The sequence below is a fragment of the Prionailurus bengalensis genome, chromosome F2 (assembly GCF_016509475.1).
Source record: "Prionailurus bengalensis isolate Pbe53 chromosome F2, Fcat_Pben_1.1_paternal_pri, whole genome shotgun sequence".
Lineage (NCBI taxonomy): Eukaryota > Metazoa > Chordata > Mammalia > Carnivora > Felidae > Prionailurus > Prionailurus bengalensis.
In genome coordinates this window covers 1-22,965 of record NC_057353.1, presented here as the reverse complement: position 1 = coordinate 22,965, position 22,965 = coordinate 1, and the positions used below count along the sequence as shown (strand labels likewise).

At 43.6% G+C, this 22,965-nt stretch overlaps 1 protein-coding gene and 1 long non-coding RNA gene across 7 annotated transcripts in view; one reads left to right on the top strand and one right to left on the bottom strand.

The window, feature by feature from the left end:
* LOC122495374 overlaps positions 1–8,616 on the top strand; it is a 36,786-nt gene extending 28,170 nt beyond the window's left edge. Inside the window, exons 28-30 of the mRNA XM_043601026.1 lie at positions 2,771–2,842; positions 7,958–8,080; positions 8,494–8,616. Coding sequence (XP_043456961.1) covers positions 2,771–2,817 — 47 coding nt within the window. The 3' untranslated portion in view covers positions 2,818–2,842; positions 7,958–8,080; positions 8,494–8,616. The remainder of the gene's footprint in view (positions 1–2,770; positions 2,843–7,957; positions 8,081–8,493) is intronic.
* The window catches only part of LOC122495375, a 52,481-nt gene extending 31,444 nt beyond the window's left edge, over positions 1–21,037 (bottom strand). The window contains exons 1-8 of one of the 6 annotated variants that reach the window (XR_006300421.1): positions 20,405–21,034; positions 19,597–19,812; positions 17,288–17,440; positions 15,663–15,798; positions 15,424–15,572; positions 13,736–13,847; positions 9,950–10,068; positions 9,207–9,321 (exon numbers count right to left, since the gene is read on the bottom strand). This is a non-coding gene — a long non-coding RNA (uncharacterized LOC122495375). Of the gene's footprint in view, positions 1–9,086; positions 9,322–9,949; positions 10,069–13,735; positions 13,848–15,423; positions 15,573–15,662; positions 15,799–17,287; positions 17,441–19,596; positions 19,813–20,404 lie in introns of those variants that run through there. The other 5 variants (XR_006300423.1, XR_006300419.1, XR_006300422.1 and 2 more) reach the window with 5 other exon arrangements.
* Positions 21,038–22,965: the final 1,928 nt, after the last annotated feature.

Below are 22,965 nucleotides of genomic sequence, written 5' to 3'. Positions count from 1 at the left end.
TTGCTGGTGTGAACTTTGCCATTCATAAGAAAAATCCCATCACCGAGCTTCATGATGTGTGTCTGTAGGTCAAAGGATATAAATACGGACAATTTAAATATAGTTAGTATATTATACACCAAATATAGCTTGTTTAGGCTGAAAAGAGTCCTATTAATAGCCAGGAAAACATTCACAGGATTCTGAACGGGAAATATGTTTTCAGAATCCATAGGATTCTGTGAATCAAGACTTCAGTTCAAGGTAGACCTCAACTCTGAGGAGGCTGTTTCATTGCCTTCAGGGCACTTGGATCGATCCTGATTAAGGAGAAGGAGCCCTAATGGTATCTAATTGGCCTCTGAGGAAAGGAAGCTTATGGAAGTGATGAATTATGGAGGGGTTGGCACGGGCTGTGGGGATGGGGGCTGGATGGGGAGACGAGGCCCTTTAACCCCCAATTCCTAGCACTTTCTCTCACGCCTCTACTTTCTGAGGCAGACCCTGAATTTCTAGGCTGAGGTTGTCATCAGTAATAATTTCAGTCCTTGCTCCTGATCCTCCTTGTGTGGGGCACCCGCCAGTGCTGAGACTAGAGTGATCACAGAGTCCGTGCTCCATCATACTTCAGCAGTAAAGGGATAACTGCCCCAGGGTTACTGCCTTCCTGCCCCTCCTATCCTTTCTAAAAAGGAGATTCAAGGAGCCTGAGAAGGAATCCTCCCCCTCTTAGCTGGAGGGCTGGGGCAGGTGGCCCCTGGTGCAGGCATATGCCACACCCAGTTCTGGAGGGCATCTGAGAAGAGGATCCTCCAGCTTCTAGAAATCCTTTCTTTCAAGCTCTTAGTGTCCCAGGGGTGTGGAAGATAATGCCTGCTGTGTGTGGTCAAATGCAGGAATGAAACCAGCAGCCAGGCTCTAAGGATCCTTGCTCCTTCAAATACTTCAGCTTGAAAGGGTGAGAGCACGGTCCAGGGTCTTGGACTAGATGTTAAGCGGGAAATATTGAGGGGTTGCAGAGGGAAGACACGAAGGACATCCAGGCTATGTGAGGGTGGGAGGGGACACCACGGTGGCAGGATTATTTGAATCAGTGTAGCATCAGCACCTGGGCCCAGCCTTGTCCTCACCGAGGATGACATTTGGGCTCCTTCTGGGTGGGATGAGGCAGGACGAGCCGCCATGCCGGGTGAGGGTACCGTATGGACATCTTCCTAAAAGCCTGGGGAGAAGGGCGTCCTTCCTGTGCCAGCCTCTTCTCCACCTACCAGACACTTTCATTGGTGGACACTGGGGAGGAGCAGACAATGGAGTCAGGTCTCCTGTTCTCCCACCTGGGACACGCCAGCAGGGATGGAACCAGGGTCAGGCCAGACACAAGTACGTTTCCAGGCCTGATCCACCTGGCCAGGAGGGACCAGTTTTCACTTTTCACCTGCTTCTGGCCATCACCTGACAGCCAGTCCTTGTCTACACACTATTGGCCAAGGGTTGTCTGGCTGGAAACACATTCATACAAAAGGGATCTCATCCCATGTGACCAGGGCAGCTGTAGAACATTCTAGTTGCAGAGGAGGTGAGAGGGGCACAGGCTCCAGTGCACAGGGAGCTCAGCAAAGTGGTGGGGGCTGATCCCAGAGTGGAGGTGGTCCTTGCTGTGCTCTTTCCTGGCCCGAGGACATCAGTGTGAGAGTTTGTCTGAAAGGTATGGGAACTGACAGGTCCAAATACTGTCTCTGACCTTCCTTCCACTCACGGGCACAGGAGCCATAGCTCTGGATGGTCACTGCAAGGGCACCGACAGCCTCTCTGTCATTGCTCGTCCCCCAGGGGCTCAGCCCTAGGCAGCCCATGTTTGGCCCCAATAAGCGCCTGCTGTTCACAGCCTTGGGCTGGGAACTAGTTTAGGGGCAGAAAGGTCCCTCCTCAGCTCACCCAGGCCTGTTGGGCCCCACACTATGCTAGCTGTCTGCCCAGGCACTGGTCCAGATCAGAATGAGAAGGGTGGGCTCCTGAAGACAGTGAGGTACTCCCCCTCTGCCCCGCCGCTCTGATTACACCCAGCATGAGTGTGGGGGTGTCATGCTCTTCACTCTGTTTATAATGTGCCCCTGCTGGGATTCCCCTATGACCTGGGTGTTGACCTTCCATTCTAAGTGTCCCCAGGGCTTCACGCAGTGGCTGCCACATACGCATGAGCCCAGGGAGAACCTACCAAGGAATGGTCAGCTCAGGCCAGCAAGCTCCTCTGCAGAAACCTCCAGGACTGGGAGGTCACGTCTTCCTCATGTGTACATCCTAAAGCTGTGCTATCCAGGGCAGCAGCCACTTGCCACATAGCCATTAGCCGCCCTAGCCACGTTTCTGGTGCCCGGCAGACGCATGTTTACAACGCAGAACATTTCCACCCTCACAGAGGGTTCTTCTGGGCAGCTGCTCTGAGCCGGGCACAGGGTCTGCTCGTGGAACCCGCCAAACCCTATGTCTGTCTGTAACAGTTGGAATGTCAGGTTGCGCAGGTGGCACCTTCTTGCGTGGGTGAGAGCTATCGTGATCCACTGCAGCTGGGGAAGTACCAGATGAAGGGGGATCCTTTCTCTTGCTTGAAGGTTTGCAACTGTGGTCAATGCCTTGTGGAAGGGCTCTGCCTTTGCCAAGCCCAGGGAAGGTCTGAGGACCCAGAGGAAGGGCAAGTGATGCCGGCTGAGCCAGCATGGCCTCACAGGGAGTTGCAGGAATGGTGGAGCCCCTGTCTCTAATAACCTGCTTGCTCATGCTTGTGTCTCTAAAGATTGGGTGTTGGAGAGCCTGTCTGACTCTGGAACCGATGATGAATAGTCGTCAGATAGGGAACTGCACTCAGGTAGGAATCAATGGGAGAGGGTTTCTGGGAACAGCTGGCTTATACCTGCTGCTTTGTAGACTTAGAATGGGAGGTATGAAATCAGAAAGACAAAGCAAGGATGTGCGAAGCCTTGTTTTGTTCTTTTAATATAATAGTAGCGTCTTTTAATAGAATAGATGTGTTCTCCCTCTGGGCTTTAAATGTACTCTGTCTGTAACCATCTTTTTAAAGTTTTTTTTTTAAACCAAGTTGGTTAACATATAGTGTAATAATGGTTTCAGTAATAGAATTTAGTGACTTATCACTTCCATAGAACACCCAGTGGTCATCCGCACCAAGTGCCCTCCCTAATGCTCATCACCTATTTAGTACATCCCTCTACCCAACACCCTTCCAACAACCCTCAGTGTGTGAAGAGTTAATCAGTCACTTATGGACTGTCTTCATCTCTGTTTTTACCTTATTTTTCCTTCCATTCTCCTATGTTCATCTGTTTTGTTAGATTCCACACATGAGTGAAATCATATGATATTTGTCTTTCTCTGACTGACTTAATTTGCTTACCATAACACATTCTAGTTGCATCCACGTTGTTGCAAAAGGCAAGATTTCATTCTTTTGGATCATGGAATAATATTCTATTCTATGTAGATAGATAGATAGATAGATAGATATAGATATAAAAATAGGTATCTATATATAGACAGATATATATATATATATATATATATATATATATATATATATTCCTTATCCATTCATCAGTCACTGGACACCTTGGCTCCTTCCATAATTTGGCTATTATTGACAGTGCCATTATAAACACTGGGGTGCATGTGCCCCTTTGAGTCAGCACTCCCGTATCCTTTGGATAAATATCTAATCATGCAATTGCTAGGACGTAGGATAGCTCTCTTTGTAATTTTTTTGCAGACCTCCATACTATTTTCCGGAGTGGCTGCACTAGTTTGCATTCCCACCAACAGGCAAAAGTGTTCCCCCTTCTCCGCATCCTCGCCAACATCTATTGTTACCTGCGTTGTTAATTTGAGCCATGCTGACGGTGTGAGGTGGTATCTCATTCTGCTTTTGATTTGTATTGCCCTGATGATGACTGCTGTTGAGCCTCTTTTCATGTGTCTGTTAGCCGTCTGGTTGTCTTCTTGGGAAAAACGTCTGTTCATGTCTTTTGACCATTTCTTCCCTGAATTCCTTGTTTTTTGGGTGTTGAGTCTGCTAGTTCTTTACAGATGTTGGAAACTAACCCTTTATCTGATATGTCCTTTGCAAATACCTTCTCTGATTCCACCAGTTTTGTTGGTTGTTTCCGTTGCCGTGCAGAAGCTTTTTTTCATCTTGATGAGGTCCCAAGAGTTTTGTTTTTGTTTGTTTGTTTTGTTTTTGTTGTTGGCTTTTGTTTCCTTTCTCTCCTGAAACATGTCTATCAAGATGTTGCTGTGGCTGAGGTCAAGAGGTTGTTGCCTGTTTTCTCCTCTAGGATTGTGATGGTTTTCTGTCTCACATGTAGCTCTTTCATCCATTTTGAGTTCATTTTTGTGTATAGTAGGTAAGCGGTCCCATTGCATTCTTCTGCATGTCACTATCCTGTTTTCCCAATACCATTTGCTGAAGAGACTGTCTTTTTCCATTGGATATTCTTTCCTCTTTTGTCAAAGATGACTTGGCTATACACTTGTGAGTCCATTTCTGGGTTCTCTATTCTGTTCCATTCATGTATGTCTCTGTGTTCGTGCCAGTACCATACTCTCTTAGTGATTATAGCTTTGTAACATAGCTTGAGGTCTGGAATTGTGATGCTTCCATGTTTGGTTTTCTTTTTCAACATCACTTGAACTATTCGGGGTCTTCTCTGGTTCCATACATATTTTAGAATTGTTTGTTCTAGCTCTGTGGAGAATGCTAATGTTACTTGATAGGGACTGCATTGAGGCTGTAGATTGCTTTGGGGAGTATCAACGTTTGAACAGTATTTTTTCTTCCAATCCATGAGCGTGGAATGCCATTCCAATTCTTTGTGTCTTCTTCAATTTCTTCATCAGCTCTCAATACTTTTTAGCGTACAGATCTTTTACCTCCTTGGATACGTTTCTTCCTATGTATCTTATGGTTTGGGATGCAATTGTTAATGGGACAGATTCCTTAATTTCTCTTCCTTCTGCTTCATTATTGGTGTATAGAATGCAATTGATTTCTGTACATTGGTTTCATATCCTGTGACTTTGCTGAATTCATGTAACGGTTCTAGCAGTTGTTTGGTGGAGTCTTTTCTTTTTTAAAGATGAAATTCATTGTCAAATTGGTTTCCATACAACACCCAGTGCTCATCCCGAAAGGTGCCCTCCTCAAAGCCCATCACCCACTTTCCCCTCCCTCCCACCCTCCATCAACTCTCAGTTTATCCTCAGTTTTAAAGGGTCTCTTATGGTTTGACTCCCTCCCTCTCTAACTTTTTTTTCCTTCCCCTCCCCCATAGTCTTCTGTTAAGTTTCTCAGGATCCACATAAGAGTAAAACATATGGTATCTGTCTTTCTCTGGATAACTTATTTCACTTAGCGTAACACTCTCCAGTTCCATCCACGTTGCTACAAAAGGTCATATTTCATTCTTTCTCATTGCCAAGTAGTATTCCACTGTGTATATAAACCACAGTTTCTTTATCCATTCACCAGTTGATGGACATTTAGGCTCTTTCCATAATTTGGCTATTGTTGAAAGTGCTGCTAGAAACATCGGGGTACAAGTGCCCCTATGCATCAGCACTCCTGTATCCCTTGGGTAATTCCTAGCAGTGTTCTTCCTGGGTCATAGGGTAGATCTATCTTTACGTTTTTGAGGAACCTCCACACTGTTTTCCAGAGTGGCTGCACCAGTGTGCATTCCCACCAACAGTGCAAGAGGATTCCCATTTCCCCGCATCCTGTCCAGCATTCTATAGAGGTCTCTGGATGTGTTCACTTTAGCCACTCTGACTGTCGTGAGGTGGTATCTCAGTGTGGTTTTGATTTGTATTTCCCTGATGAGGAGTGGTGGCATTGAGTATCTTTTCATGTGCCTGTTGGCCATCTGGATGTCTTCTTTGGAAAAGTGTCTATTCACGTCTTCTGCCCACTTCTTCGCTGGAGAATGTGTTTGTTGGGTGTGGAGTTTGGGGAGTTCTGTATGGATTTTGGAAACTAGCCCTTTGTCTGATATGTCATTTGCAAATATCTTTTCCTATTCCATCGGTTGCCTTTTAGTTTTGTTGACTGTTTCCTTTGCAGTGTAGAAGCTTTTCATCTTGATGAGGCCCCAATAGTTCATTTGTGCTTTTAATTCCCTTGCCTTTGGAGATGTGTCAAGGAAGAAATTGCTGCAGCTGACTTCAGAGCGGTTTTTTCCTGCTTACTCCTCTAGGGTGTTGACGGTTTCCTGTCTCACATTCAGGTCCTTTATCCATTCTGAGTTTATTTTTGTGAATGGTGTAAGACAGTTCTCTAGTTTCATTCTTCTGCATGTCGCTGTCCAGTTCTCCCAGCACCATTTGTTAAAGAGACTGTCTTTTTTCCATTGGATATTCTTTCCTGCTTTGTCAAAGATGAGTTGGCCATACATTTGTGGGTCCAATTCTGGAGTCTCTATCCTATTCCATCGGTCTATGTGTCTGTTTTCGTGCCAATACCATACTGTCTTGATGATTACAGTTTTGTAGTAGAGGCTAAAGTCTGGGATTGTGATGCCTCCCGCTTCGGTGTTCTTCTTCAATATTACTTTGGCTATTCGGGGTCTTTTGTGGTTCCATACAAATTTTAGGATTGCTTGTTCTAGCTTGGAGAAGAATGCTGGTGCAATTTTGATTGGAATTGCTTTGAATATGTAGATTGCTTTGGGTAGTATTGACATTTTAACAACTTTATTCTTCCAATCCATCAGCATGGAATGTTTTTCCATTTCTTTGTATCGTCTTCAATTTCCTTCATAAGCATTCTATAGTTTTCAGCATACAGATCTTTGACATCTTTGGTTAGGTTAATTCCTAGGAATTGTATGATTCTTGGTGCCATTGTGAAAGAAATCAGTCACTTTATTTGTCTTTCTGTTGCTTCATTATTAGTGTATAACAATGCAACTGATTTCTGTACATTAATTTTCTATCCTGCGACTTGGCTGAATTCATGTGTCAGTTCTAGCAGGCTTTTGGTGGAGTCTGTTGGGTTTTCCATGTAGAATATCATGTCATCTGCAAAAAGTGAAAGCTTGACTTCATCTTTGCCAATTTGGATGCCATTGATTTCCTTTTGTTGTCTGATTGCTGATGCTAGCACTTCCAACACTATGTTAAACGACAGTGGTGAGAGTGGACATCCCTGTGGTGTTCCCGATCTCAGGGGGAAAGCTCTCAGTTTTTCCCCATCGAGGATGATATTAGCTGTCAGCTTTTCATAAATAGCTTTTAGGATGTTTAAGTATGTTCCTTCTGTCCCAACTTTCTCAAGGTTTTTCTTTATTAAGAAAGCATGCTGGTTTTGTCAAATGCTTTTTCTGCGTCGATTGACAGGACCATATGGTTCGTATCTTTTCTTTTATTAATGTGATGTATCCCATTGATTCATTTGCAAATGTTGAACCAGCCCTGCAGCCCAGGAACGAATCCCACTTGATCATGGTGAATAATTCTTTTTGTACGCTGTTGAATTCGATTTGCTAGTATCCTGTTGAGAATTTTTGCATCCATATGCATCAGGGATATTGGCCTGTAGTTCTCTTTGTTTGCTGCGTCTCTGTCTGGTTTGGGAATCAAAGTGATGCTGGCTTCATAGAATGAGTCTGGAAGCTTTCCTTCCCCTTTCTATATTTTGGGACAGCTTGAGAAGGATAGATATTATCTCTGCTTTAAATGGCTGATAGAATTCCCCAAGGGAAGCCATCTGGTCCTGGACTCTTATTTGTTGGGAGATTTTTGATAACTGATCCAATTTCTTCGCTGGTTATGGGTCTGTTCAAGTTTTCTATTTCTTCCTGTTTGAGTTTTGGAAGTGTGTGGGTGCTGAGGAATTTGTCCATTTCTTCCGGGTTGTCCCGTTTGTTGGCCTATAATTTTTCATAGTATTCCCTGATAATTGCTTGTATTTCAGAAGGATTGGTTGCTGATCGCTTAGATTCCACCCACATCTGCCTAATTTACCCCAATAACCACCAGAAGCCTAGCAGAACAGACTCTCCGGAGCCAAGCATAGACGAGAGGCCCACGGAAGAGGGTAGGAAGGGTGGAGAGGCGGTGCGCGCTACACGTATTGGCGGGAGGGAGCCAGAGCGGTGGAGGGGCAGCCAGCACACCCGGCAAGGAGGAGCCCCTGAGTCTGGCTTGCAAAAGCGGAGGGGCCGGATGGAGTGTGTTCTGACAGCCAGTGGGACTTAACATCTGGAATGTTATAAGTCAATTGCTATGCTCGGAGAGCGGGAGGGAGAGTTGTTGAGCCCCGGACAACAGAGCTCAGCTTGGCGGGGAACAAAGGCGCCCGAAGCGCCATCTCCCTCGCCCACCCCCCAGCCAAAATCCCAAAGGGAGCCAGTTCCCGTCACGGAACTTGCTTGCACCCGCAAACACCCAATGCTGTGCTTATGCGGATCCATCCCTCCGACAGGTCTGCCTCCCTCCCGTTGCCACTAGGCCCCTCCAAAGCGGACCACCGAAGGCAAAGCGAGCTGAGCCTGCACCTCCCGCCCCTGTGCACCTTGCAGACCCACCCCGGCTAATACGCCAGATCCCATCGAAGCAGCACCACAAGCCTGGCAGTGTGCAAGTAGCCCAGACAGAGGCCACACCACTCCACAGTGAGTCCTGCTCCTGGGAGAGGGGGAGATAAGGTACAGGCCAGTCTGACTGTGGCCTCAGCGGTGGGCTGGGGGCAGACATCAGGTCTGACTGCGGCCCCGCCCACCAACTCAAGTTACTCCAGACAGCACAGAGGAAGAGCCCTGCAGTTCCGCGCCACTCCAGGGACTATCCAAAATGACGAAACGGAGGAATTCTCCTCAAAAGAAACTCCAGGAAGTAGCGACAGCTTACGAACTGATCAAACACGATGTAAGCAATAGAGCAGAAAATGAATTCAAAATAATAGCCATAAAATTAATTGCTGGGCTTGACAAAAGTATAGAGGCCAGCAGAGAATCTATTACTACAGAGATCAAGGGACTAAGAAACAGTCAGGAGGAGCTAAAAAATGCTATAAGTGAGCTGCAAAATAAAACAGAGGTGACTACAGCTCGGATTGAAGAGGCAGAGGAGAGAATAGGTGAATTAGAAGATAAAATTATGGAAAAAGAAGAAGCTGAGAAAAAGAGAGACAAAGAAACATGGCCACTTTGAAATGGTCTTACCGCTCTGCTTCTTTGAAGAATTCTTACTTCTTTCATAATTCTTCCTGAGAAGGACACGAAGTTGGGGTCAAATTTCAAATCCCAAAGTTGGAGTTCCTTTTGTGCACTCTTATTTCTGAAAGTTAAAATTTCCACAAATCAATCCAAATGAAATAAGCAGAGGCAATGATCCACTTATAAAATTCTCCTCTAGGGGCGCCTGGGTGGCGCAGTCGGTTAAGCGTCCGACTTCAGCCAGGTCACGATCTCGCGGTCCGGGAGTTCGAGCCCCGCGTCGGGCTCTGGGCTGATGGCTCGGAGCCTGGAGCCTGTTTCTGATTCTGTGTCTCCCTCTCTCTCTGCCCCTCCCCAGTTCATGCTCTGTCTCTCTCTGTCCCAAAAATAAATAAAAAACGTTGAAAACAAAATTTAAAAAAATAATAATAAAATAAAATAAAATAAAATTCTCCTCTAATCTAACGATGTCTTCTATCGTCCTCTGTGCTGACATGGTACCCTGAAATCATGATGTCTTCGCTCTGACATTTGCCTAGGGTCTTAGGATCTTTCTATATCATTCTCCCCCTCCAGACTTCCCCTAACTTTGCACTGACAGAAAAAAACAGAGTTGTTTCCTCCAAGATATCGTTTTCGTCCCAACTGTCACATTTTAGTTGGAGCATCTGAGATGCCAGGGGTTCTACGCAGTCTCCGCTTCAGGACACACACACACACACACACACACACAGAAAAATAACACTTACTTTTGTACAATATTCATGAATCTTCGTAACTCATGCTGCCTTTTTTTCTGGATCCAACCTTGTATGCATAGCCATGTCTCTCTTCACTCTGTAGTCTTTATGCATTTCATCTGTTAGACCTTTACAAAAAAAAAAGTTTAGAAAAGATATAGCTAAAGAAGCAAGAATAGTGTAAACTCTCTCGTGTAAACGAGAGAAGCCTTGACCACTGCACCTGCAAGAGGAAGAACGAGCAGAGAGAAGGCAGCTCTGGGCCATATGGAGTATTATGAAAAGCCGGTACTTCTACATCCTAACACCTGGGGCTCAAAAGGGGTGGACTTCTCTGAAGACTGCATAAATCTGTAGTACCTGTCAGGTAGCATAGCTCAGGAACCAGCATTATAGGCTCATGGGGCGTGTCCTGTTGGCTCTTTTTCCATTTGCCTTTGCTGACCAAAAGTGGCTGAGTTAGGTCAGTGACCACTAGACCCTGTTGCTGCTCAACAGAAACAAGAAAGAACACTGATGTACTATCAGTGAAGCCTCAGCAAAGTCACATAAATATGTACAGAAGTGCATTTTGGGGTCACCAACAGAGGCCTGGGGGTGTGCTGGTGATACGGTTTCCTCAAGTTTAAGAACGCATTAAAGATACTCTTAATATTCTCTTAGATAGACGTCCCGCAGATGGCCTCTTTTTTTCGGTCAACACACGTAGCCAAGGAAAGCGGGATTCTCACAGACATTATATTGGGGGTCATTGTACGATCCTTTCACTACATATAAGTAAACGTATGACAGACTCTTAGGATCTGTATTTCTCACTACAGCACTGTCTTAAAGATTCCTCAAACATACTTGAGAACTTTCAAGAGGATTCCCAGACGAAGGGGTGGGCAACAAACCCAGTCAACTTTTTAGAGTTGCAATTCCACATCTATTCCCAACATGCCTCCCGCATCATTTCTCCTAAACTCTCAGTCCCTGCTTCCAGGAGGAAGAGATATTTGCCAAGACTTCCTACTCCTGGGCTGCAATTTCCGTGCCACAAACTGCCTTTACTCTCCAACACACAGCAATGGTTCTTCATAGATCCTTCCATGCCGATCAGCAAGGTCCTCATCAGTAGGAATTTAGCCACATGAATTCTGGTATTATTTGCCTGCTAAACATCCCGAGAACTTCAAAGGAGTTCCTACCCGCGACAAAACTTCACATCCAGTGTTCATGGCTCTTTTTCTCTTAAGCTGAACTATTAGTTTTAATTCGTATGATCTCATTGCAGACTATACGTGGGGTTTTTTTCACCCTTAGAGTAGTCTTTACTTATTTGAAAGACAGCTGGGATTCACCCCCATTTTCCTGGTTCTAGAGTCTTCAGGCCCAAGCTTGTGCAGGTGTCTACATGTGTGTAGAATCATGGCATCCTTTTAGGGCCTCATCTATCAAAACCTTTGGACGAGCTATTCTTCCTGTCAAAAACTTTGGGAAACACGCTTATTTCCCATAGCTGCCATGCAACATCCTAGAAGGATCTCCTCCTCCAACATCAACTTCTGCATCTAAACAGGAGTTCTGTGGTCCTTCTTTGCAGCATTATGAAATCTTTTTTAAAGGCCAGGATGGTACTTTCCTTCTAAGGGCTCATCGATCGATTCCAGGATTTTTCTAGAGATCATGACAACAGGGCAACTAAATTGCCATCTGTCATTAGACTGAGTTCCCACCAGGGCATCCCAAGACGACCCAAATCGTTTCAAATATTTCAGCCCATCTGTTTTTTTTTTTTTTTTCTCAATTAAACCTGCTGAAACCACAGTCTTAGGTTTCTTTTACATCCAAGGCTCCTGCCTATCAACTCGTGCCAAGAAGGTAGTTTGTCTTCATGTGATAAATCGTCTAATTATCCCCAAACCCACTGCTCTGTGATGCCAGCATGTGTGAATTTACTACAACCTATATATATTTGAACTTCTATGTGCTAGTCATGGTATCAGACAGAAGAGGTATTTACAAGGAGCAAAACCAACATTGTCATGCCCTGGTAGAACTCTGTCTACAGAGAGGGGAGAGATTCATAAAATAACCACTCAAATACAGAATTCCGAATTGGGATAGACGCTATGAAATGCAAGAGCACAACAGAACAGGGGGACCCCACAGAGGCCTGAGGTTGCAGGTTGGTGTGGGGGTGGGGCGGATGTACTCTGGATACCCAGCACGGTTCTTCTCATTTCTCTTGACATTTGAGGTCAATTTGGAGAATGAACAAGCAAATATCAGCCTGGTATCTCCATCTACCACCTCCATCAGAGCCTAAGTCAACCCCAAAGTCCCTAATCTTCTCACACCGACTCCCCCATTGTAGTAAATAACTCTGGGCATCCACTCACTTCGTACCTCTCCCACCCTAATCCTGGTCACCATTATCATTGACCTAAAGTGACTTAGCCACCTCCTCACTGATGTCTCTGCCTCCCTTTTTACCCACATACAGCCCGTTCCTTGTAATTAGACACATATCTGTAAAATAAAACGTATCACTTCATCCATCTGTATAACATCTGACAATATCTCATTTGTCTCAGTGGACAGAACTTTATACAACGTGGCCCCCACTTCATCCTCTGATTTCATACCCTACAACCCAAGGATGTCCTCCCCGCAACCATGTGCACTTCTTCACAGAATAATCTAGCCTTGTTTGGGATCTGGATACATCTCGCCCATCTGGAAAGTGGGGTCTTTTCTCTTCTCCCTCATTTGCACACAGCTTGCTCCTTTCAGACCTTCACATACCAGCTTCTCAGAGCTTTCCATGACCACCTACTCTGAACCACCAGACACCGTCCATAATACCTCTCAGTGTTCATTATCTGGATATATCCCTCATAACCCTTAGAACAGTCTTGTCTGCTGTATCTCTTCCTGCTGTAAGGATGCAAGTTCCTTAAGACCAGACAACTCAGTAGTCTTACCAATGTATACCCAAGATGTGTAATGGGCACTCATTAAGTGCTTTTTTGGACTGAATGAACAAGAACTAAGTATGAAGCACAAGTGAGGATAATGTAATAGCACCATCCCCTTGAAGGGATGCCAGAAGGCTGTGTAGCCTTAGTGGTTCCAAGTAGCCATGGTTTGGATTCCAGTATAAAAATACAAGCTGTTTTTTTTAAAAAATATTTATAAGTTCTTTCCATTTGCTACAGATATCTGTAATTCCTTTCTCTCATCTGCCAAAGCTAGAAAACTAATCTCGTCAACTAGCGTATCTTTGTGCACCAAGCTAAGTTTACTTAGGTTTTTCTGAACAGAGATTGAGGAATCCATGAGTTCTGCGATTCCACACACAGCTGACATGTTTCCAGGTGGTAATTAGTCATTTGTTTCTTCTTTTCAAACCAAATTCTATAGGGCTCAAACTTCTATATAAGGAAAGTGTTCACATATGAAGTCTTGCCATATTTTCTACCCAATGTTCCATCAACATGTTTCAAACTACCATAGCCTCCTCTTAGGCCCACGGGAGAGGCCATATTGGAGCCATTCTAATCATGTGACATTACCCTATATATGAGGCACTCGAATGCATGGATAATAGATCTGTCAAGTTACAATACCACAAAGGAGAAATTTTATAATAGATTATATATATGTTATAGGTTAATAGATGACGTTATATTATTAGAATCTAACATACAGGACTCTATATTGCACATGTATTTTTATGAGACGTATATTTGACTACATAATAAGAACAAAATGAGATTTAAATACATTGAAAGACAGGAGATTTCCTACCTCCTTCTGGTAGTCTACAAAGGTGATTTCCTCACCACCTGATTTCTTAAACGTACTTCTGGGAGTCTCCTCCCAATTAATAGTATCCACTCGATAGGTTCTATTGTTATACCTGTGGAATGGTCACAACACCTAGTATTATTCCCAACATATTTATGGCATGGGATCATGTAAGAAGTGAGAAGCTTTAAATCCTACAAGAAATTTCAGGATATATCCACTTTAGTAAATTCATATGACATATAATTCACCTATGTAAGGCTACAATCCAATGGTTTCAGTATATTCACAGAGTTGTAAATCCTATACATTTGCCTACCCACCCTATTTCACATGAATTGAATGATACAGTATGTGACCTTTCCTGACAGCCTTCTTCCACTTCGTGTACTACTTTTCAAGGTTTATCTATGCTGTAGCATGATTGGTATTTCATTCCTTTTTGTTGCCAAATGACACACTATTTTATGGATATACATTTTTATTTTTCCATTTGTCAGCTGATGAACATTTGAGTTGTTAACACCTTTGAGCTATTATGAAAAATGAGATTATGGACATTCATGTATCAATTCTGGTAGGCATTGGTGTTCATTTCTCTTGGGTATAAAACTAGGAATAAATTGCTGACTCATATGGTGACACTATATTTAGCATATTGAGAAGGGCCATCCTGTTTTCCAAAGAGACCACACCATTTTTACTTCTACCAGCAGTATTTGACGGGTGGTTCCAACTTTTTCACATCCTTGCTAACACTTAATCTCTGCCTTTTCAAATTTAGCCATCATACTATGAAGGGGTATTTCACTGTGGTTTGACTTTGCATTTCCCTGATGGCCAATAATATTGAGTATCTTTTCATGTGATTATTGGCCATTTGTATATTTTCTTTGGAAGCCTGTCTATTCAGATCCTTTGCCCATTTTTTGAAAGTTGGGTTAAAGAAATAAGTGAAAGTTAGGTTCTCTTTTCATTATTGACTTGTAAACATTTCTTACATATGGAGAAGCAAGTTGTTCCGGAGATATGTGATTTCAAACGTTCTCTCATTCTGTTCCTTTTTTTTTTCTTTCTTTTTCTTAACTTTAAATTTTTTGTAACGTTTATTTATTGTTGAGACAGAGAGAGACAGAGCATGAACAGGGGAGGGGCAGAGAGAGAGGGAGACACAGAATCGGAAACAGGCTCCAGGCTCCGAGCCATCTGCCCAGAGCCCGACGCGGGGCTCGAACTCCCGGACCGCGAGATCGTGACCTGGCTGAAGTCGGACGCTTAACCGACTGCGCCACCCAGGCGCCCCTTCTTTCTTTTTCTTAACTTTAAATTTTTTGTAACGTTTATTTATTGTTGAGACAGAGAGAGACAGAGCATGAACAGGGGAGGGGCAGAGAGAGAGGAAGACACAGAATCTGAAGCAGGCTCCAGGCTCCGACGCGGACTGCGACATCGTGACCTGAGTTGAAGTCGGACGCTTAACCGACTGAGCCACCCAGGCGCCCCCCCCCCTTTTTTTTTTTTTACTTCAAAGAAAGAAAGTTTTCAATTTGGTGAAGTCCAATTTATGTTTTCCTTCTGTCATCCCTTCTCTGTTGGCATTTTATTTTATAAGGTTTTCTCTAAGCCAAAGTCAAGAAAATTTACTCCTAGATTTCCTTCTAGGAATTTTATAGAGTTTTAACGCTTACCTTTAGGTCTATTTTTAGTTAATTTGGGGGATAAATTGGAGTTAATTTTGTATCTTCTGTGAGGAATGGCCAGGTGGATATCCAGTGGTCCCAGCAATATTTGAGGAAACGAGTATTCCTTCCCCAAGAAAGCGGTCTTGAAACTCTTGCTGAAAAAAAAAATCAATGGACTATAAATGTGAGGGTTAACTCCAGAATTCCCAATTCTATTCCATTGATTTTTAGGTCTATCGTCATACCAGTATCCCACTGTCCTGATTCCGAGAGCTTTGTCGTAAATTTTGAAATTGGGAAGCAAGAATAAAGTCGAGGACTCCTAAGATGATGCTGGCCAAGCAGCTTTACATCCACGCTCTTCAGCTTAAAATGTCTGGTCTAGAAGAAGATTAAAAGTAAAACACTTCCGTCAAGTGGACATTTGCGAATGGATGATAATTAAGCCCTGATTTTTAAAAATAGTTAGACACAAAGCAAGAGAAATGAAATTTGGAAGGAGCATATTCTGTTACATGTGAGAGCAGGTTCAGAGCAGGTGACTGGATCAACCTCAGGAATCACAAGAGCAGCAAAATCTACAACTGAATCTTATCTCTCTCTCATGCTGTAGAGCCAGATGAGGAAAGCGTGGATGGATTCTCACCATTCCCATGCTATTTCTGCCTCTGACCTTTATGTTTATTGATTCGAAAACTGTAGGACCATCTCTTATGGGGGGAAAAGGTTCTCAAAGAGATTGGATAGGTTTGTAAAAAGCAGACTCACAGGACACCTGTGTGGCGCAGTTGGTCAAGTGTCCGACTTCAGCTCAGGTCATGATCTCATGGTTCGTGGGTTCGAGCCCCACATCAGACTCTGTGCTGACAGTGCAGAGCCTGGAGCCTGCTTCAGATTCTGTGTCTCCCTCTCTGTCTCTGTCTCTGTCTCTCTCTCTGCCCCTCCCCCACACTCTCTCTGCTTCTCTCAAAAAAAATAATAAACATTAAAAAAGTTAATGAACACAGATGTAAAAACAATTGATCCAACTAATTCTTTAAAATTTCCATAGCATCTTTCCTTTGGGATTTGTTATCAACATGCATTATTAGATCAAGCAGTTTGCATTCGGAGCAGTTTGTGGTTCACATCAGCACAGAGGGTAATGCTGGTTTCATACTCAAGAATAGAAGCACTATATCCAGGCCAGATTACCAGCCTGCAAACAGAAGACATTAGATGTAAGGGTCAAAGTCCAAGCTCTGAACAAGGAAGCAAGCGTCCCAGGGTTGGAACTTGGGGTCTAAAATTGGTGCTTAGGAGTCAAGCAGTTTCAATTTCTTATTTCTAGTAAGAACTGATCTTTTGAAGGACCTTTCCAATAGAGATTTACCTGATGGGCTAGTTATAACTCTTACACTCTCTTTGTTAAACCATATTGTTACCACCCACAGGCTCACACACCTATAGCCACACACATGCGTATGTATGTATGTATGTGAGAATATATAGGATATAGGTGTATAAAGTATAAACATATACACAATATATATACATACATACATACATACATACATGTAGCTATAATTACTATGATTGAAAGTATTTAAGAGAAATTTATTATCCAAATTTGAGAAGATTTAGACTTCTTATGAGGTTTATATAACTACCGAATACCTCAAGGTTTATGCTTATCATTCTAGGACTGTAAGAGTGAATCTTTTCACTTCGTTTCAAATTTACATGAAATTCTAACTGAATCGTTCATGGCCAGTGGGTACCACTGAAAAGACCATCACTTATAAATCCTACTGCTTCAAATGAGAGTCACTTTCTCAAATGCTTCTATGGTCAGGTCTGTAGAATGTGAGGCTTTCCACTGTGTACTTACGATTGAGGAACTCCGTGGCCTCATTCTCGTTGTAATAGTTGCGACCAACTTGCTTCAAATCCATCATCTTCAAAATTCTAGAAATTGGAAGAATGGATTTCGTGGCAACCGCAGTGAATATTATTAAGATTTACTAACAAACACGGAGATACACTGGGGCGAAGAAATCGATCAGTGACTTTGTTTTACAAACGATTAACAGGAAGTGCCTGATACAACAAGGAAATGACATTGTAAGGTAGATATTAAGGCCCCTTGAACCTCCATTTTTCCCTCCTTTACATAATCTACAACAAAGGGTCATGGGAAGGTCATCAGAAGGTCCTTCATCCCCAGAAATGAACTGAAACCTCTTTTGCAGACTACGTGCCTCTAATTTTCGTTTTCACTATTTGTGCATCACCGTAAGTGTAGACCACCAAACAAATGTAGGGGTGCCTGCGCCAGACTTTGGCTCAGGGCATGATCTTGCACTGAGGGCTCAAGCCCCGCACTGGGCTCTGTGCTGACAGCTCGGAGCCTGGATCCTGCTTCAGATTTTGTGTCTCCCTCTCTCTGCCCCTCCCCTGCTTGTGCTCTTTCTCTCTCTCTTACAAAAATAAAAAAAACATTAAGAAAAGAAAACAAATGCACATTTACTCCAGGAGAAAGAGGCATCGCTGTGCACAGTTGACATCTGCCCCTCCCTCGACAGGGAGCAGGCATGGGATGTGGGGGTAGGCAGGAAGAACAATGTCAACAATAAGCCACAGAACTCAAGCACATCTAGGTGAGGTTCCAGTGCCGATGCATCTCAAAGATCGCTTGCCCTCCCAGAACATGAGGAGACCTCGAGAACACAAATTCTAGGACCAAACAGCTATGTACAGTGCCACTGACACACTAACATACAACCAAATCTCAAGCAAATGAAATCTCACAAACACACTTGCTAGAGAGAGTGTTGTAATAACGTAAGCAGTCCAGTGAGGTGGGTTTGAGTCACTGAAGAATTCAGTGATGACCTTCACAATCTTGTTGCCCCACCGGCTGACCAGTTCTGTTTTCTGAGGTAAAGAAACAACAAAAAGGTCTAGTGCTCCTTCCAAGGAGAGGACGCTCATTACTGGACCACAAATCAACAGGTCACTTGGGTGTCTGGCAGGAGCAATCTTAACCCCCAGAGACACAGGCAGGTAGAATATACGATTTAGGAGACCCAAATGAGGGTCCGAGTTGAATATTTACAATGATTTTTTTTTTAACTTAAGCTCCTGTAAATTATGCACTTGCTAACTAAATACAGGAGTTTATTGAAGTGGGGTGTCTGGGTGGCTCAGTCGGTGAAATGTCTGACTTCAGCTCCGATCATGATCTCACATTTTATGGGCTCTAGCCCTATATCGGGCTTTGTGCTGACAGCTCAGAGCCTGGCGCCAGCTTCAGATTCTGTGTCTCCCTCTCTCTCTGCCCCTCCCCGGCTCACACTCTGCCTCTCTCTCTCTCTCTCTCTCTCTCTCTCTCTCTCTCTCAAAAATAAACGTTTAAAAAATAGTTTTTAAAGTTTATTGAAGAGGGTCGGCTGGGTGGCTCAGTCAGTTAAGCCTCTGACTCTTGATTTCAGCTCAGGTTATGATCTCACGGTTCAGGGGTTTGAGCCCCACTTCAGGCTCTGTGCTGTGTCAAACCTGCTTAAGATTCTTTCTCTCTGCCCCTCCCCCAATTGCTCACTCTCAAAAATATTAAATTAAGGAAAAGAAATGGACTATTAAGTCCTTCCAGTTCTGTGTGTGTATGCGTGTGTGTGTGTGTGAAGATTTGGAACAAGAAATAAAAACTTTTTCAATACTTCGTTAGCATTTGAGCCCTATTTGCCATTGGAAAGGTAAAAAATATATATTTTGTTCTTAAATTCATTTTAACCACAAAAATGAGGCATGAGGGAACATCAGTGATAGCCAAACACGGCATGTGGGTTTTGTTACAAATCCTATGGGCAAGAGATCGAGAGGTGTCCATGAACCATTGTATGAAAAAGGTATATTTGCTATAATACAGGGAGAATGTGAGAGAAAGAAAGAACAAAGGTCAAGAAAATGTCCACTAACAGGAGTGCCTGCATGGCTCAGTTGGTTAAGTGCCCAACTCTTGACTTCAGCACAGGTCATGATCTTGTGGTTTGTGGGTTCAAGCCCTGTGGCCCTGCACAATCAGTGCAGAGCCTGCTTGGGATTCTCTCGCCCTTGCTCTCTGCTCCTCCCCTACATGTGCTTTCTCTCTCTCAAAATAAGTCAATAAACTTAAAGAAAATGTCCAATCACATTACTTACCCTGCTTTTGTAGTTTATGAGGCAGTAATAAAGAGTTCCCATCTAATGTGGGACACTCTCCAATTACATGTTTATGCTGGCAGAGCAAATCTGTACGAACTTTTCCATCTTCAACCTCTGGCATGTAATCAATGTTGTACTTATACGTGAGGAGTTGAGGGCGAGAGGTCACTCGGAAATGGTTGGTGAATAGCTTCACCACTCTACCTTGCATTCCTGCAAAAACCGAGGCACATGTCAATAATGAAACAAGTTGACCAATCGCTCCCAAAACAATGGAGACACCACAATCTTGAGAGCTTAAGTTAGGTCAAACCAAGACATGAACAAGTAACGTACACTTATACACACCTGATGCCCAGACTATGTACCGGCCTTTTAGAGGACTCCTCACACAAACATACATTTAGAGTTAAAACAGGAGATTAAAATATTAAATTAACAGTAACAAGAGATCAAAAGAAAACCTCTTGTAACACAAAGCTTCCAAAAGGGGAGGGCGAGTGGGGAGCCACTGTTTGTAATAGTGTTTAGCATTCAAAAAAAAAAAAGGCTCAGCACAACCAAAGAACTGGGTCATTTGATTTTAGTTGCTATAAAAGGAAAAGAAAACTGGCAAGTACATCCAGGTCCCTAAAATAGGTCTCTATTTCTGCAAAGGTGGAGGTTATTACAACATGAGAGGGTGGGAAGGTACCTCTACTCACAGTGATGGGGTGAAGCTCTAAGATTCTCAAACACAAAGGAACCTCAGAACAAGATCAACACGAACAATTCCCTAACGCTAGGTTGTTAAAGGCCACCACACCTGTTGTGGAGTCTTTCACATGTTCCAAGTACTGTCGGGTATTCACCACCTGGTCTTGAAAAATGGCTCCAAGAACCCTTTTCCCCTTCAGCGACAGTGCCTGCAATCCAGCCCCCCGCTGAAGTTCCTCTGCACAGAAACAAATGCAAAAACCATGAATTTTATAGGATAAAAAACAAATGGAAACGTAAACAAAGGACAATGTTAAGTACAACTTAAGTTGAGGTGGTTGGAGGTAGAAAAGAGGGTTGTCAAAGGATCCAAACAACAGTAGTTCGGTAATGGATCACCAGAGAAGGTGAATGTTACCCAGAAGCCTTTCTCAACAAGACCCCATTCCGTGTCAGCGGCTACCCGAGCACCACATTCATTGCTGCTATGGCGTTTGCCTCCTTTCATCCGGTATTTGTTCAGAGGGCAAGCTTCTTCTAATCAGAAACTTTGTCCTTTCTCTACCTTCTTTATAGGCTAATCACCTGGTACCAGAGTGCCCTCTAGTGGGCATCAGAAAATGCTGACTAAATAAACAGTCCTTTCAAAAAAAAATGCATGAGAGGTGTTTGAGTGGCCTCAGTGGATGAAGCTGAGGACTCTTGGTTGCAGCTCAGGTCATTATTTCACAGTTCCTGAATTCGAGCCCTGCATCAGAGCTCTGTGCTGACAGCATGGAGTCTGCTTGGGATTCTCTCTCTGCCCCTCCCCTGCTCTTGCTCTCTCGGTCTCTCTACATCAACAAACTGAAAAAAAAATTATCAAAAGCCAGTTTCATGATTTTTTTTTTAAAACAACTGATCGATTTTTTTTAACAGCAACTGGGAAAGGCTCTCATGTTATTTTTATCACACTGTAATATTCATCTAATTGAACTATTTTACAAGGTGACTATTTGAGCACAGTGCAAGGCAACCTTTCACAGATTATGAAAGAAACCTCCGTAAATGGGTAATACAGTCCATGCCTTGGGTTGCACAAACTGGTTTTCTTCAAAATGTTACTTCTGGAAGCTATTATCCCTAGCTTATGATGCTCTTAAACAAACACAGTCTGAATTTCCATAATAGAAAATCATTTCATTTTACACATAAGTTTTTAAATGATTTTTATCAAACTCTCAACTAATTCCTGACACACCCAGCAATCAAATTTATCATATTCAAACTTCAGTGAAAGAAAACACCAAGCATCATTCACTAGTACTTGTTACATACAGTGTACTTACATAAAATATTAATAACCCCTGAGATGTGACATAGATGATAAAAATAGGTGTCTTAATATTGTATATTCATGTTTATCACGTCGTCTTACGGGGTCTGGATTTTGTCTCAGTTTATTATAAAAGTATCTACAACAGAGGATACCAAAAGCAGAGGAAACAGGAGCAAAATAGACAAGTGGGAATTCAACCTAAAAACTTTCTGTACAGCAAATGAATCAATCGACAGAATGAAAGGCAACTTACGGAATGGGAGAAAGTATTTGCAAACCATGTATAAGGGGTTAATTAAAAAAATATAAGGAACTCCTGTTACTCAATAGCCAAAAAACCTAATAACCCATTTTTTGTTAATGGGGAAAGGACCTGAATCGGCATCTCTCCAAAGAGGACATGTAAATGGCAAACAGACATATGAATGTAGAACCAAGCAAAGTACAGAAAACTGGGTATTACCAGAAGGTGGGATGTGAGGGGGCTGGTTGAATTCATGGGGGACAAAGCAGACCCTCAGGGAGAAGTTGCCGCTGAATCAAAGACCGGAAAGAGGAGACTGAGTTACAAGGTTATACGGGCGACAGGTAGAGGAAAGAGCAAATCTTCTAATGTAGAAACGTGCAAGAAAGAACAAGGTGGCCGATGTGACTGCTGCAAGGTGAGCACGAGGTAGAGAAGCTTAGGTCAGAAAGGTAGTGGGAGAGAGGCCATTTTTTTCAATGTTTATTTCTGAGAGAGAGAGAGAGGGAGGGAGGGAGAGAGAACAAGCAGGGGAGGGGGAGAGGGAGAGGGAGAGGGAGAGGGAGAGGGAGAGGGAGAGGGAGAGGGAGAGGGGAGGGAGAGAGAGAGGGGGAGAGGAGAGGGAGAGGGGGAGGGAGAGGGAGAGAGAGAGAGAGAGAGAGGAAGACAGAGGATCCAAAGATCCAAAGATCCAAAGCGGGCTCTGCACGGTCACACTTGGGGCTCAAACCTACAAACCGTGAGATCGTGATGACTTGAGCTGAAGTCAGGGCTTAATGGAATGAGCCACCGGTGCACCCCAGGAGGGAAGCCATCTCAAAGAATGCGCCTCTGACTGGGAAAATGGGAACCTTTACAGGATGTCGGGCAGAGGAACTGCATGGACCGATTTATATGGTTCTGTGTGCTGGGAAACAGGCAGAAGGAAACCCAGGGTGGAAGCAAGACTAGTTTGGAGACCACTTGCCAGGTGCAGCAAGGGATGCTGGTGGCTTGGGCCAGAGGGTAGGAACAGAGGTGGTGACACATTGTCAGATGCCAGATACCTTTTGGAAAATTGGGAGACAACAGTGTTTCCTGGATGCTGGTGTGCAGGAAAAGTTTGGGC